This window comes from Dromaius novaehollandiae, chromosome 1 (assembly GCF_036370855.1).
Source record: "Dromaius novaehollandiae isolate bDroNov1 chromosome 1, bDroNov1.hap1, whole genome shotgun sequence".
Taxonomy (NCBI): Eukaryota; Metazoa; Chordata; class Aves; order Casuariiformes; family Dromaiidae; genus Dromaius; species Dromaius novaehollandiae.
The window spans coordinates 52,677,543-52,694,888 of NC_088098.1; the positions used below are offsets into that span (position 1 = coordinate 52,677,543).

At 38.5% G+C, this 17,346-nt stretch overlaps 1 protein-coding gene across 16 annotated transcripts in view; it reads right to left on the bottom strand.

Moving 5' to 3' along the window:
- TNRC6B (trinucleotide repeat containing adaptor 6B) overlaps positions 1–17,346 on the bottom strand; it is a 141,970-nt gene that overhangs the window by 18,265 nt on the left and 106,359 nt on the right. For all 16 annotated transcript variants that reach the window (XM_064512115.1, XM_064512110.1, XM_064512141.1 and 13 more), the window contains 4 exons: positions 14,127–14,305; positions 12,835–12,909; positions 11,522–11,567; positions 3,078–3,226 (listed from right to left, as the gene is read on the bottom strand). In XM_064512115.1, coding sequence (XP_064368185.1) covers positions 3,078–3,226; positions 11,522–11,567; positions 12,835–12,909; positions 14,127–14,305 — 449 coding nt within the window. The remainder of the gene's footprint in view (positions 1–3,077; positions 3,227–11,521; positions 11,568–12,834; positions 12,910–14,126; positions 14,306–17,346) is intronic.

Consider the following 17,346-nt stretch of genomic DNA (forward strand, 5'->3'; position numbering starts at 1 on the left):
GACTACATTTTTGAAATGCAGGCTCTTCCTCCTTCACATTTAAAGAATCATGTTTATCCATATATTTCAATTACTTTATGAAGTGGGTTATGTTTTGTATCTTGCACTTTACAGGTCAGGAAATGAAGACACAGAGTACAAACAACACGCTCAAAAACATTCTACTGCTTTAAAGGTATGGTAGAGATTGTGTCAACAAAAATTTTTGGCCATAGTTTTAAAAAAAGTTAGGTACCAGTCTAGGCTGTCAAGAGATAATTCAAATGCCTGATACTTCCTTTGCAGGCCTTTCACTGCTTAACCAAGATCAGAATTCAACATTTTCATTAAAAAAACAAAACAAAACAAACACCCCTCCACAACCCTTGTGCTGTGAAATCTTAAGCGTTCTAGTATTCCACATACGCTAGACCAGCATCACTGCCCCCAACATAAATTCATCTTTCTCCCAAATTGAGACTCTATGAAGGCCTTCTCCAAAACATTTGCTTCCCTTGCATGCCAGAATTTCATAAACTTTGCCTCCTTGTACTGCAACACTGTATCCTTCATTATCCTCCTTCTAAAACAGAAATCTCCCATTCTGCTTCTATACTGGCAGCCTTAAGGATTGCCTCATTCACCTCCATCGCATCCCTTTTCCCTAATAGTTATTTTACATCTTCTCTTTCAGAAGCAGCTAAAGATGTCATATTAAACATGTAGGAGGATAGATAAAGCAAAACCACCAAAAATTCGAGAGACAAAAGAGCTGTTATTCTAGAAAGAGCTGTCTGGATTCAACTACAGTTTAAATTTTTTGAGAGGCTCGAAGCTGTGGCTACATTTTGAGTTTTTTCTTAAAACTCAGTAGAATTCTGTACACCAAATCCTAGAATATGTCTGCAAACTTTGGGCTTGATCTGATGTTAAACACTTACTATGTCACATAGAAACAGAGAGACAACACAAAGAAACACCACCATGTTAGGCACACGACTATACTAGCTAGCCTAGTTATACTTGGGTTCTGTTCTTTCATTTCTTAGCATTTCTGTAATGTTTTCTGCTAGTATAATGCAAAATGTAATAGCCAGGCAGGGATACTTCCAAACTACAAATTAATGACTCCATTTCTTCCTCACTGTTCCTCCATATACAGGAAGAAAATATTACTACTTCAAGAAATCTTAAATACTGTTAATTTAATCTCTCTTTTTGAGGTGTGGTGAAGGGAGAAGGAAACAGGCACAATGCAAAAGGAGTGCAAATTTTTAAAAGCACATTTCTACATATAAGGCCACTGGATGCAATCTGGAAACATTCAGCATTTGGTAGTGGCAGGGTGAAACAATAGCCCCTAACTAGATTTTTAAACGTGGAATTAAGATATAATTATAGTTCTCCACTAAGGTATTGCATGACTTCTACTGAACAGTGGATAAATGCAATCCTGAAAAGAAAATCTGTCTTCTATTGCACGGTGATTCTGGAAGTAAGAGGCCAACAAAAATAGATGAAATACCTTTTGATGATAGCAACCAAAGTGGACTAACTCTCGACAGCCTGATATATTTGAAATTTCCATTAACATTATTCTTATTCATTTTGCAGGAAAACAAATGCAAGCAACCAACTAACCAGGATTAAGCCCAGGTTGCAGCCATATAACAATGCATCTTACAAGGTGGCCTGCTTACTTGTCTAGCAGCGAAGTTTTGGGGACTGAGCCCTGAGCCGATTGCCCCAAGGCCGACGTTGGATAGTGTGGAACCAGAGGGAGACAGCTTGTAGCTGGGAGAAGGGGAGAAGGGAGAGCAGGGAGCCTCATCCCCAAGGCACCCATCTTGATTGGAGAAAGGCAAAGTCAGCTGAAGCAGCAGTTAGCCAACAGCAGGAGTTGGTTAGTGAAGCAACAGAACGTAAGAGGAGAGAAAGAGGGACGGTGAGTAACTAGGAATAAGCAAAGTTAATTTGTAATAGCAATTACAAGGACAAAATGCCCGACTCGGTCAATCACTTGACAATTAAGCTTTTTAGATTTTGGTCCAAGGAGATTGTAAATAAATTCCTGAAGTTTCTTCTTAAAAACACAAGATTTTGAAAAATTTTTTTCACTAATAAAGTTCAGTTCTGACAGTGGTTATTACTACTTCAGAAACGAACAAATATTGAGAGAGTTCCTATTATCTGCATGCACCTACCAACGTAACAGATGTTAGGACTGCATTAGCTCTGCTAGTAGTATGTAATTCATTAGACCAGCAGAGGGAGTTCACAAAACCGGTTTTGGCCTCTACCACCAAAATGGAGGAGTTAAGAAGAAAAAAAAAATTTTTAAACTTGAGATTTTAACTGATTGAAGATACCATATCTTCAGAATTTATAAACCCTTTTTTTTCCCTGTTTTAAATGTAAGGCACTTCAGCTATATTAGAAAAAAACAGCAGCATTCTGCAAGTATTGGACACTCTCCAGTTCATAATGTGAAGCAATTAATATTTGATAGTACTAAGAAGTCTTCTATTTAAAACAGGCAAGGATATGAAGGAGATGCTACCATAACATACAACAAATGTCACAGAGAAACAGATGTCATACAGAAGCTAACAGTACATGGACATATAGCATAAGGGGTTGCAGAATTTAGAAAGGCTGTTTCCAATAAATTACAGACATGAAAGCAGAAAAACCTTGGAAGACTGTGATTACATACGTATGTTTAGACCTAAACCAATTTTCACAGTAAATGATTACAGTCAGTAGCCATAAGGACCATTATGATGGCCGCTGCACTGGATTTCATTTCTACCAGCAGTTTACCCTTCCAAGGAAAGGAAAGGAAAGGAATTTCAATCTCTTCATATTAAGAGAAATCTGTTCTAGAATAAAAAGCCTTGCTCTGCCCAGGTATTCCAATTTGCCTATGTACATTTGACATCTCTGTTTCACATACATTCATCCCACAAATATAAACCCCATCCCCCTTTATTATTGAATTAATTATTGAATGTTTAGCACTTCCAGAGGAGTATGGTAAAAACTGGGACCTTGAATGCAGAGGTTGATTTTCATTTATCCAAAGATATTTCTCTCACCTTCTCAAAATAAGGCCCACTATCTGTGGTTCCCATGTCTTTGGAATTAGGTGGACGGAACCCAGATCGATCCTTTCTCATTATGTCATTAAAATCTCCCAGATTCATGGCTCGTTTATCTACATCAAACTTCTTATCTGGGAGACCACCTGTAAAAAAGAGGAAAGAAGGTGAAATTAGTGGCAATCATTGCTACATCTTTCATGCCAGTAGGGTCACAGCCAGAGAAAACATCCTTAAGATCAGGGTACAAATTAGATTTGGCTTACAATTTAGCATGGCTACAGATCCTGTAAAAGATGCTGAAAAATTAAAATAGGAATTTTCATTTCTAAAGACTGAACAAGTCAATTTACTTTAGAAAATTTAATACGTAAAGTATTTACTACAACTTATCTATAAACATATGTATTTCTACAACAGCCTTGTGGAACTAATGAGATTCATTTATCCTTAATTCTTGATGTCTTCCAAAACTTCAGTATCTATAGGGAGACCATTATTTAAGTTCTCTACATATGGTACTTAGCCTTTACTGGGTTTGGCATTAAGAAAGAATTTCTCAAGCTACAAAATGACATACAATTTGATCACCACTCTCTTACAGTTACGTGAACCTAATTCTTGAACACCACCAGATTTTGCAGGCTAACAAAATTTCCCCCTAGCAGGCAACTGATTTCTCCTCAGACTATAATGATTACACAACAAACGACAACAGGGACCCTTTTCAAACAGCCCAAATAATCACCTAACACTGTTTAGCAAGGAAATCTGGTAAAACATAAAAAAACATTAAAAAGGGATGTTTATAAGAGACTCTGAATAAGTAACACAGACATTGAACAAGAAACGATCTTTCTTTGTAAGCATATCGAAATCCTGACTGAAGGAAATTTTCTACCTTACACACTAAACCGCTGCCAAGGAACAACTGCTCTGCCAGATATGGCTGTTATAAGGTATCAGAGATGTACACTGTTATGGTGAAACAGATAGAAACACCTTCATTATAAAGTAAGAACAACATGGTAGAAGTCAGCTTGTTTTATTTTGGATTTTTTTTGTTTGTTTTTTTAAAAATAACTGGACCTAGTAGCACAGACAGCCATTCCAAAAACACATAACCAAGACCTATGAGTCTTGCAGTAAAACAAGTCAGTGATGGGTATGCTACTCTACTGCCAAAAAAACATTAAATTCTTCATCAAATAGAGCAGACAACTAATCATTCCAGAATCTCCAAAACACTGATCTTTCCTCAGAAAAGCTTCTCAAATCCAGCTGCTCTTGTTCATGTCCAACCATGAATCATTCATATTCATAGCTTAAGTTACTGCCACAGTCCTATGAATCATTCATATTCATAGCTTAAGTTACTGCCACAGTCCTATGAAATCAACCGTTAATTTTCTCTCTCTCTCTCTCTCTATATATATATATATATGTACACACACACACACACACACACACAATTTTTTTTTTCTTGATGGCATGGCTTTGCAAGTTGATCCAGCTTCATCCTCTCAGATGCCTTCAAAATCACTTATCATAAAAACATTGACGCATCGCCTACGTATCTTGGCTTGTAACTGACTGGAGTCATACTGACCTGGATGTGCTCATCCCATTCTAACAAGCTAGAACTGGCTCTGCAAAAGCAGTCACACAAAAAATCCTGCAGGTCTCAGTCCTACATCCAACCACTACACACTGCAATATCTACACTGAACCACTACACACAATGCCAGCAATGCACTACTGAAAGGCTTGTCCACTTTAACTCTACACAAGCAGTCCTGTCTTTTAGTTGCTCGAAAAGAAAGTGAAAGGGAGACAAAATTGCATCACCATTTCATATGAAACTGGGTCAGTGCCAACACAAGATGACTAAGCAGCAGAAATATCCTTTTCTCTCTTTAGTTATTCTGATGATCCAATTGACCCCTCAGACACTGCTGAATGATGCCTTGTAAAATGGCTTGTTAAATTATACGTGAAGCTTTAAATACCACCTTTAGAGGCTTCAAGCACAGATATACCACTTAGAACTGAGGCAGTTGCTTATACTTCAATAAAACAGGGCTTTTTGCAAAGAGAGATGATAGCATTCTTTTATTCCATTCACAGAAAATTCTAAAGCAACTCTGAAAGCCATTGTGCAAATCTGTCTTCTGGACTTGCTAAAAAAGGCTCAAATAATGAAGGTGGTGTGAGGACTAGCTTTATCCTACATAATACAAGGAATCTGTTAAAACCCTAAAAGTTTGGATTCTACCCTCTGCAGCAGACAAGAACATTTGTGCATGAGTAAGTATGAAAACTCAAACGCTCTACATGTAGAAATGTAGAACAGGTTAAAAGAGTAACTATCTTTGTAACAGAAGATGATCAGTTCTTGATTTTTTTCCCCCACTATTAACAATCATGAGGACCACCACAGAAAAGGCAAAATAAGCAAGAACACTTAAAACGTGTTCTCTGCCTCGCCATAAAACTAAGACACATTAAAGGTACTGGTTTTTTGTACCTTTGCTATAAAAGTTACAGCAAGCATATGAGCTTGGACATTGAGGAGTTGCATCTGAACGCTAAATCAGATTATGACTTTGTAATGAATCTACAATAGGCAGCAGTATGAACTGCACTTGAATCAACAGACTTTGGAAATGAATTTCCCAGTCCTTATGGAAGACTTCCACAGAAGTTTGAGCTAATAAATTAAAAAAACAAAGGTGATGGTCAAACAGTGATAGGGAATAGATGTAAAATACGAAGTGGTCCTGACAGACTACTTACTGTTTTATCAGACTTTGTGCCTCAGGACTTATAAATTGGGAGAGTTTGCGGGGGGGAGGGGGGCGCAGGAGTTGTATCCTATTTTCATAGTAAAGCAAGCTAGAGGTTAAAAGGATTTGATAAAGAAAAGGAAAGTAGACCAAGATGCTCTATGCATACTACAGCCAAAGTCTTCTTTGATTTGCATGGCCTCTAGAAAGAGATTTAACTTGGAGATCAATGTGTATTTATCTGTGAATTGGGAAAATACTGCACTGGAGTTATTTGGTCAGCAAAGTGGGTATGTTACAATCTGACAGGAAACCAGTTCAAGAACCTGCTTCATAAGTAAATACAACTTTGGGGGTTAAGAAGTAGATATAGGCTTAGCAAACACCTTACAGCTTTCATAAGCAGCAGCCAAGAGCAGTAAGACCACAAACTGTGAGTAGAGAAAATAACAGAAAAGCCTTAGGAAGATTTTAAACTTTTAAAATGGAATAAAGATTATAATAACCGTCTCTATTTAGAATCAAGGATGTCCCTGTTAATGGGGACAGAAGAACATAGAACAGAAGTGCAACATATCAAAACAATTCATGTAACCTTTCTGCACCATTTCACAGGTTTTTCTGAGCGTCAGCCATCCTTCTCCAGAAGGTCTGGCAGCCTTAAGCCCTTGAGAGCAGAAAGTTCTAAAGGATCCAAACTCTTAATTCAGAGATAAAGAATTGAGAGCGCTATAATCAGCATAATCCAAACTACCATCCTCTTCATTTGTTATATTCTTACTAGTAGCAGTACCTGAAGGCAGATGAGAACTGAATATCCCCTAAAAGGAGATTTACCTCCATCTAAAAGATCTTTACAGAAACATGACACAAACAGAGTCTAGATTCTAGAGAGGCTGTATGAGGCCAAGGTGGAGAGATCCAAAAATTCTGATACCTTCCCCAAAACTATGTTGTACTATAGAAAGGCATGCTTTAACAACTCTTGTTGGTATCCTTAACTATTTTAGAGGAAGAAAGTAAGTTTGGGAAAAGTGAACTTCTATAGATTAAGTGTGATACAGCAAAAGAGGGACAACATTGAGTAGATTTGTTGCCATTGTTTCTTTTTTTTTTTTTTAAGAGCACAATACTGGAACGAGTTGGTTAACAGTACTAGAAAAGCCACGTAAGAGGTATAGCAGAAGCACAATGGCACAGAAATGGCAACTACAGCACAACCATTAGTTTTAGAATGACTGCTTCCTGTAGTCCCTAAAATCTACCGTTCAAATCAAAACCTACTAACATTCATGTTGCTTGCATTTGCAGGATATGAACTTGTACCATCTAATTTTTTCAATGCTACCAGAAGTTCCTAAAGTCTAGGTTCCATTTTGATAATGCAGCCCAAGGAAATACGCACTTTTCAGTGTCTCTAAACACAACTGGCAACATAACAGACCTGCACACAAAGCTGCTTCTCAAAGAACATTATATAAAAGGTCTCTCTTCGGAAAACTGAACAACGATGTCAAGGTCATTCAGTTGCAACAGGACATTTTAAAAATAAAAAAGTATAATTGCTCAACATGAAGATTTCAAATTCCAAAACAAAACAAAGTGACCACAACAGTTATCTTGTTCACCACGTAAAGGGGTGCATACACCAAGCACATTTGAGGCAGGGACTTGCCTTTTGTCTTAAAATAACTGTCTCAATGATAGTGAAAGTAAAGGCAGACACATTATCTGTATATACTTCTACTTACATGCACACACAAAACTGAACATGTTTATTTCAGCTAAGCTAACTGTGCAGTGAAGGACAGTCATGAGATGAAATTACTTACCAGTAATTTGAAGTTTTCCACAACAAAGCTGTGAATATTTAGATTTAAAAACCAAAACTCAAGTGAACCAGATACCTGCACTGCAAATTTTCAGAAACTTCTGATGAGAAGTACCCCTTGAGAACATCTTCCTTTCTCTTCACTAGCTATGTAGAAACAGGAGAGCACCATCATTTCAGATTTTTTCGCTAACTTGAAGGAGGCCCAACTCAAAATACTAAAGAAGCTGGCAAAACGGTCAGGTTACACGACTATACAGAAGTATACCCAGAAGACCTCAAAGCAGCTGGATATCTCTCCATATAGTCCTACTTGTAAGAGTTTGATTAAACTAGACACCCTCTAGAAGACAGCCCAAAAAACCTCTAGCTATAAGTGAGCAAGAACATGCAGAAAAGAATATTTATTTTTCAGGAGTATGTATAGTAACTGTCATTCCTTTCCCTGAAAAAAGCCTAGGGAAAGGAAATCATACCAGGTATGTATAAAAAAAACCTGACTTCTACCCGACTGAGAAGACTGAGACCTCTCCAGATCAAACTGAAATGCGAAAAGTTAATCTGATAGCTTTATGCTGAATTGGGCTGATGCTCATGGCATTCTTGCCACGGTATATTATTACTGTAGAGAATCCAGTCTCCTTTCCTGTGCCTATCACAGAAAAGTAACTTTCCCAGTCAGCATCAATGACTGGGACAACTTTTTGCTGAAACACTTCCAATTCAGGAGAACAAGAACATCTCAAAGCCACTAGTTCCCTACAGGACCTGCTGAGCATCAGTGGAAGAGCCTTAGAACATGTCACCAATACAAAAGTCAAGCAGACAACTTCTTCTGACATATATGGCACATATGACAACTTCTGAACCTTGAGAGGAGGGATCTGTGGTTTAAGGTGGATGGATGGATACAGAGGTTAATACCTTTGGACTTTTAGGCCAGTAAATACACTACTGCCGTTGTTAACAACAAGCTACAGGATTTGAACCAAATGAGCAAAGCCTCAGGAGTGAGATACGTGGTGCTTCCTTTGTCTGAACTTGTCTTGGTCTGCCTGGAGCTTTGTTTTAGCTGGTTTAGCTGCAACAGCAATTGTTCTGAAACCAGGTGGCAACTACGTAACTTGTTATCAGCAAACTGATTTATTGAGACAGAACATAGAAGAACTCCCCCCCCCCCCCCCAACCTTTTTTTTAACCTGCACTGGAATCAGGAAGAAAGTCAGTTAAGATGGGTCTCATGTCTGGACAAGACAGAGAGAAAAACAAAACCCAGAACAGCAGAAACAAAAAAACCCCCACACTCAGCTAGGATGTATCCCACTATCATAAGAAATAACAAGAAGACAACATCTTGTTAGAGCACTAGTATTCTCCAAGAGCAAATTCTTGGAGCAGTCCAAAATATTGTCTTTTCTTGTTACACAGGAGTACACTAGATGTGAACGTTGTATCGCTAGGACAAGAGGACACTGTAAGAAAGCAGTATCTACTACTGGTTTACTTTCTGGGGTGGAGGCAGCACCCCCTGACCAGATGACTGCCCTGACACCTGTAAAAACATAAAACAGAAGGTGGCACTTATTTGAAAGTTGAAAAACGGCTCTTATTAGCAGGTTTTTCTCTACCACCACTAGCTGATATTTCGATGCAAATGAAACAGGCAGTGAAACAACCCCCAAATTGCTACAAAGACAGGATCCAATGCACCAAACTGTAGATGCATATGATGCTGGAAACTGATTACTTATGGTGAGCATATGGTCAGTCAGATCTGAACACTATGACTTCTTCAGCAAGCAACACCTCAGAAGTAAACGGATTCAATCCCTGATGTTGCCTACAGTAAACCTGTAACATGAGACCCTGATACTGTTCTAACATGCAAAAGACAGTACCAATTTTGGAACAGATTTTGAAACTAACTGTACTTGACCTGGAGACACCAGTTTTGATTGATCCAGGTAGATCCCACAGGTCGTGATCTGACACAGAACTATTTCAGGTGGTTCTTCCTAAATGACAGCACAGGATCATCAGTAATTAACTCTACTGATGGAGAATACAGAAATCTTCTGAAGCACACACTACCACCACCAGAGTAAGTGCTGATTCTGTCAGTTGCCTCTTTCTGCCAGTCCTCCCTTCTATGAAAGGTCAGAAATGACTTGCTAAAACCAGCAATCTGTGCCTCTGTGTGTGTGTGTCTATATTTCAGCTGAGGTAGAAACATTTGTTATGATGCAGAAGTAGCTGAAAACAAGCAGTTTGGAACTGGAACCTTTTAACACTAAACAGGTAAAACAATTACTGCACAACAACCATACTGCGGGTCTCAGCGCTAATCATGTGAGATTCAGAATCAATGGTATCCCACTCCTCTGTAACAAACTTGATTTGCAGTGATACAGGGACCTCTTCTAGAGGCAAAACAATTACATGATAGCCCATGTAGTGTAGTTAAGCTACACAGGGAATCCATTGTTCTATATGAGAGTCCACACTAATACTACTTTGGCAAACCTTTCTTCAGAACAAAAAATCACACACTTCTGGATTTGGATATGATCAGCTGGGAAGGATCTGGGGCCTCAGTGCCTTTTGCATCAGATATAAAAACAGCATGAACATCTTTCTCTGAAATTATTGCTGGGTTTATACAGTGGCAATGTCCAAACCCAATGTTTGGCAATGTTAACTGGACTAGAAGATCTGTCTTCTTAACAGGCATATGAAGCATTACTCCTGCTTCTGTGGATTCAATTATAATGACAGTGACGGTCACTGCCTATTTCTTAAAAGCTGACTAATCTGAAGAATCAAAAACTGAAAAGAAATAGTCCCCAAAACAGGAAGGAAAGCCCTATCCTCTTTGTAAGTATCAAAGACTATGCTGTACAAGGTATTAGGCTTACTGAGTCTTCAAAGAAATAAAAATAAAGGAAAAAATCAAATCTGAACAGCAGATTTGGATCATCCCTTTTTTAATATATACCTTCGGAATCTTGCAGGGAAACAAGCAGCTCAGTTGGTAGATTTCAAAAACTTGTATTTTATCTCAATATGACAAGAGTGAATATTCAGAGACAATTTGGAGAAGAATAAAATGCAAAACTAAATTTGATTTCAAGATCAAAAACATATTTCTGTAACAGTCAACTATCAAGGTAGATAGTTTGCCAAAGAAAGAAGTTACGACAAATTGAAAGGTGATTAAATGGGACTAGGCAACACAAAGAGGAAACTAGACCAGATAATCCAAGTGCTCACTTCCAACTCTCTTTTACAATACTTTCGACACAGCCCATCCCACTTAAGCCCTGTACTGTTTGTGGTGAGGCTATCGAGAGCGAAGATTGTAGTCCTACTGAGCAGTAACTCATAATAGGCTGAGGCAAGCAGTTAAACTAATCAACAACAGAAGATACTCTTTTCCCTCACTTCACCTCCAGGGAGCTGCAGTAATCAAGATGTCCTACCCACGAGAGCTAAAACAGTCTTCCTTCTCCCACCATTTGAAAAGGGACCCTCATTTCCTTGAAAGAGAAACAATGGATACAAACTACATGGATCAAAACAGTCTCACAGGATGTTCCTTCCCCAGTATCTCCATTTCACCCAGGTATACAGCCCAGTCTTCTATGCCAGCATCAGCTGCATAGCTACTCAAAGCCTGCAGCAAAGATGCTGGATGCTATCCTGCTTTTATGAGTAGTACCAAAAAAATAGGGACCAAGCCTTCCCAAAGCAGAGCATGCCATCTGCAATGAATGTTCCATATGTGGTCTCATATGTCAAATGCATTTAAATTAAATTACACGCACCTACAGACAAGTCCATCTTACTGCCTGGAATGTCCTCAGTTTGACTCTGAAAGAAAAAAAAAAATCAGTTCCGACTTCTGTGCAATGCTGAAGAGCATTTCAAGAAAGCAGCTCTTGAAGGCTAAATGTAGACTAAGGGAAGAACGTGCTTGCGTCAATGAAAGTTTCATTCTAAACTAAATCAAATCGAGTCCTGATGTCACCCTGGTCATACCTCACCCTAACTGCGTGTGGCAAATTTACTGAACTGCAACCAGACACATGAACTCATGCAACAGACAGAGAAAGATGGGCAGACAGCTGCTCTGTGAAATGAACCTCTGTCCTCATGTTCCAGTGGTCAAGGGATGAAACACTGAAAATAGCGGCCAAAATGACAGCTCATCCTCATGACCTGTCAAGTCATCAAATCTTGAAACATGCTGCCAAGTTATTCTTCAGTTGGCAGTCTAGGACAGGGTGTTCCCATAGCTTTCAGAAGCATCCATGGTCTAGGAGACCGAATTTGAGCCAGGCAGCCAACAGCCACTACAAACTAATCCTAGCCATGTCTGTGACAGTTTGTCTGGCCTTAGGCCTCTTTACAGAACCTCTGCATTACTATTTTTTGCTAGCCTGCATTAAAAATAATTAACTCCTGCTTCACAGGATTAAGGTTGCTGTAACATTTTGAAAAATGCAGTTTTCATGGCATTTCAGAAATTCTCGTTTTTATACATAAATATTTTTAAGGGACTTCCTTGCAGATCTCTTTTCCCCCTCTTAAAGATGTGTCATTTATTTATTCAGCTTATAAATCCTGAAGTGCCAATTAATAGCAGGCCCTGTTTGTTCTAAAAAAGGCCCTGTGGCACACCATTTAAAATATAAGCAGACAAGACACAGGGCTATAACTCTCCTTTACTGATAGGTGACTGAGACCCAGAAACACGAAGAGCCTTGGACAAGCCACAGACATCTGCAGTGCAGCCAGGAGAAGAGGCCTCCACCTTGAGTGCTCTAACCAGTACTTTAAGAAAAGAAAGAGGAAGGGCAAAAAGCAAAAAAAAAACCCCCCAAACACACAAAAAACAATTGCTTGCATTGTAACTTTAAAATCAAAGTAAAAATCTTGGTTTTTTTAGAAATTTTTCTGACCAACAAGGGAGTTCTGAAGACCCAACTACTTTAGGTATCATGATTCATGTACCAACAAAGCAAATAGAGATAAGTAGTACGACAGTTACACACTGTGAAGTGGCTGATCTTTAGACTTATTTAAAACCTACTCCTTTCTACAAAGTTGGATTTTATACTAAAAATAATTCACTTACTAGCAATCCCATATTTGAAAACTGTTTGGATAAAGGGTTCATCCATGAATCGCTATTTCCTCCTTTTAATGAGCACTAAAGAAAAAAAAAGACAAAAACATTTTCTAAACATTTTCTTCTTTTTCCAAAATCTATTCTTGCCCTGGAATGCAAAAGTATCAGCTGAAAATACAAGTATCACAGAAAGTAATCTCCTGAACAAATTACTTTGTTTTCGCATGGTTGGAAACATTTACCACATACAACTTTGTCATACAATTGTTCATTGTTAGGTATGCTGAAATAGATGAATGTGTGCTGTGTAGAAGGTTTATCAAACCTTCAGTTTCATTCTGAAACTTGGAAAGCTTTGTGCACACCATTTTTTTCTTGTTACAGTTTAATACATTCTTCAACCTGTCACATACAGAAGTGTCTCCTTAGCTTTCTTTCCTTTAACGTGCTTTCTTTTAAACTTGTACTGTGCTGACTTGGCTTTCAATTTGGCCTTACTGTGATTTACAAGTGTTCAAAACTGAAAGCATTTCAACAGAAAAGATCTAATAGGAAAATTATTCAGACAATTGCTTCTGTGGATAAAACAAAGCCCTAAATGAGAAAAAAGTTCATAAGAATCATTTTTGCAAGACAGGAACCGTAAAACTCCATGCAATGTCACAACACTACTTTCGTGTCCTTGGAAGCTGCTCTGCACTTGCCTTCTGAGTTTGTACTGTGCATCTGATTAGGAGGAGCCAAAGCACAGTCTTTGTAATATTTATATAATATCAAATGTTACCATACTAGAGAACTTCAATATGAACAAGCTTTACAGAGCAGCTCGCTCAGAACTGTTGCCAAGCTCCTGCTCCCGTTTGAGGCCAAAGGTCAACAATAACAAACATGAAAGTCGGACCCAAATCCAGCAGACAGTAAAAATAAGAGTGTGCGTGCCAAAGGGACTGTGAAATCAGAACTTCAACAGGCTAACAGCAGCAGCCTAAGGCTGAAAGATGTGTCAGCAAGAGAGAAGCAATAGCCCTGGGATACTTATTGCTCAGTTTCATTTAGTAATGGCTCTGCAGCCTACATGCCAAAAGAATCTGTCACCTACTGGCAGATTTATTAGTCACAATAGGTGTAATACATTAAAACAAATCTAGAAACCTTACATTTTCCACAACACTGCAACAGGCACCTTTAGAGCAGAGTTCTATAACACCGTTTAAAACAAGAATTATTATAATGCTCTAACATATCAGTCATATTGCTTTCAGACAACACAGTAGTTATGAATCATTTGAGTATTTTACCTTAATTTGTGTTTTCTTTCCTCCTTGCCCCCAGCTTGTTGAGTTGTGGGAGGAACTGCTTCCCTGAGAGCCTGCTGTGTTCCAGACTCCTCCCTCCTCCTCCTCTTCCCAGCTGGAATGACGTGTTCCTGTCACTGGCCCATCACTCTCTCCCCAGCCATCTTGCATAGATTTAGAACCTTCAGGAAAAGGAGAAAAAAGGCTCAAAAGCAGTCCGCAGTACACAACACCATGCAGGTTATTTTGACGTTTTATTGCAAGATTTGTCTAAACCCTCAGCACCCTAAAAGGGGTTTCAAAAAAAAGCACTGCCCTTCTAACAGCTGTAAAAACTTCCATGTGCATCCCAAAATCCAAGAGATTTGGTGGCACATTAGCACGCTGTATTTTGAAATAATTTTTAAGCAACATAAGGCCATATTGTCCTTAAAGACATAGTAGCCACAGGGACCTCTTCTCCTAAACAGGTACAACTATACTTAGATTTCTTTAAAAGGCGGCCTATTAGAGTCTTTCTGTGCATGCTAGAAGTTAAAGACACTTGAAAAACAAGAGTGCTGAGGAGTCTGGTTCAGGCTGCTTATCAATAATTTCTTCTCCTTCTTCTCCTCCTTCAAAACCTTAATATTTCCATCACACATACAGAAATTCAAAACAAATGACTGATCCCCCAACTACTCTCCACATTTCTCTCTGGAAATTACTAATGCTGCTGACTTGCAAGAATAGTTGATAACACTACTTTTACAGTGACACTAATTTAATGACACCAGATGAAACTACTTTAAGAACTCACTTATTTCTTAGAGATTAGAAAGTGCTGAAATGATCTTGTAACAGAAACATTATGCAGTGCTTTACAGTAACTGTATCTTTATCTAATATTAAACTCTTCCATGAAATCATAAAAACAAAAAATTTTTTTGGATTCACAACTGAGCAGATTCTGGAGGAAAGGACCTGACACTGTGCTCCACTACATGTAAACACCAGAAGTAGTTTAGTGTGCAAAACCCCCTCAGCTTCTATCTCAACCATGTCATTAGAAAGGTATATTAGCATTGCTGTTTAAACACAGATACCATTACCAGAAAGCTACAACCATTTCATCATATAAATTCAGATTAAGGATTTTGTTTCCTTGTTGGTGTCTCCTTTTGCTGCTACCCTCTAATGCCAGCTGTCAGGCAACTTAGATTTTAACCTCTACTGACAAGTCAGCATGTGCCTAAAAACACCCATCTTGTCCACTACCAAACTGTTCAGCTTCTTGCTATAACTCCTCATGCTGCCTTATTTCTGCTCCAAATATTTATGTCCTTTAAAAAGTATTTCCATCACTACCACCTTTCTCCTAACTAAACTGTAAGTAGTCTGGGGTCTGAATATGGAAACCGGGGATATTAACACACTCTAGGCAGAAAAAACAGAATATAAAGAAAGTCAAGAAATGTAATTATTCTAGCTGGAGGAACTGTACCTTTATCATGCTGAAAGCATTTCATGGCAGTTTAAGAGATACCTCAAAATTCATCATAAATAACAACTCAGCTATTTTACAGGAAATGTAACTTTTTAAAATACATTCAATTGTTTACCAAAACTCAGGGCTGTTTAGGAAACATACAGGCCAAAGCACAAAAATCTACCTCTTGACCCTTTAATTGTACTACTTGGAGAAAAAGGGCTACATTTAAGGATTGCAGCTGCAGAGTCAAGAGCTTAATCTGGAAATGTCATATATAGGGTAGTCCTTGCAGCTTTAATTTATTTCCAGCCACAGTGTTTAAATATAGTATTATGATCCTGGTTTTAATTACATGACCTCACAATATTTTTCTGCAGGACATCTCTCAGGTCTGACATTCTTAAGCATGAATTTGGACAGTTGTGTAAAGAAGGCTTGCCTGTAACATTCCTGCTTCATTTTCTGCAGATGTTGGGTAAGTGAATAAGCATGAATAGCTAGAGTAAGCAAAGGATGTTTTCAAGGTAAAGACAAAATAACGTCACAGAGAACTGAATCTATTCCTAATTCTGCCACAGAATTCCTATGCAATGCTGTAAGTTGTGTAAATCCATTTTTTGAACAGGTGGGCACTGGCCTATGCTTGTTTTCTGAATGCCCAGCACTAAGTCAAAAAGAGCTATGCTTTGTACAGCTACACAAGGTTAAGTAAATACAGAAAAAAATCAACTCCTGATTACTCTGGACTGGGATTTCAAAATTAAAATACACTTACTACCTCAAAATTTGCACATCTCAATTCAAATGCAAAACGGGGATAATGCCTATCACTCTCACAAGAGCGACAAAAATTTACTGATTTTTTCGTGAGACAACTAGCAGGGGGGAATTAACCATACAGTGACTTTTGACTGTATGATTTTACCACCTCATTTTTAAATAACATTTGTTGCAATTAAAAAAACTAAAATAGATTCAGTAAGGTAGTGTCACACTGAAATTCACATGGCTTCAATTGAGCTGAAACCTTCACATCAACTGCACAGACTCCTACCACTTGAATTGACAAGAATTACAAATAATGACAGAATTATTTTGCATCTGTGTTTGCCAGCATTACAGAGGAACAGGATACTATGCCAACGGCTTTCACCAGCATTAACAGGAAGATTCCCATCTTGACTTCCCCCTTCCAAAGCTATGAACAGAACACCCTCTAAAAAGTACAACTGAGCCCTCTCCCATGCTTGGCAGATTTCATCCTGCACAGGTTTCATTACCTCTAGCTCCCTTTATCTAGTCCAGTATTCCATTAAGGATATTGCCATTCCTGATGACCTCTCATTCTAGGCTCTCTGCTTTTGGTTTGGCCTCAGGATTCTCACCGGTGCTACCTCCTCCTTTTAAGACACACAGAAAACGTCCTTGCAGAATCTTTTCTGCTCAAATTTTTTGTCTTGCCTCATCTGCAGCTTCCCTTCTTTGCCTCTCAAGCCTTGTCTTCTTTTCCAACTAGTGCTACTCTCTTTCTGCTTTCAGCCCTATATTATGCCTTTGCAAGCTCTTTGTCCCAGTTTCTTCTTCTACCAACTCTCCTTACTCCACTGAATAATGTGCTTTCTAGGTGCCAGTTAAAAAGGAGTTCAGAGAGCAGTCACAGGAGAATGAGGTTCCCAGCTCTTAACACTAGTGACTTACTGCACCCCAACCTGAAACAGCCATTAAAAGGAAATCCGTATTTTGCTCCTCTGG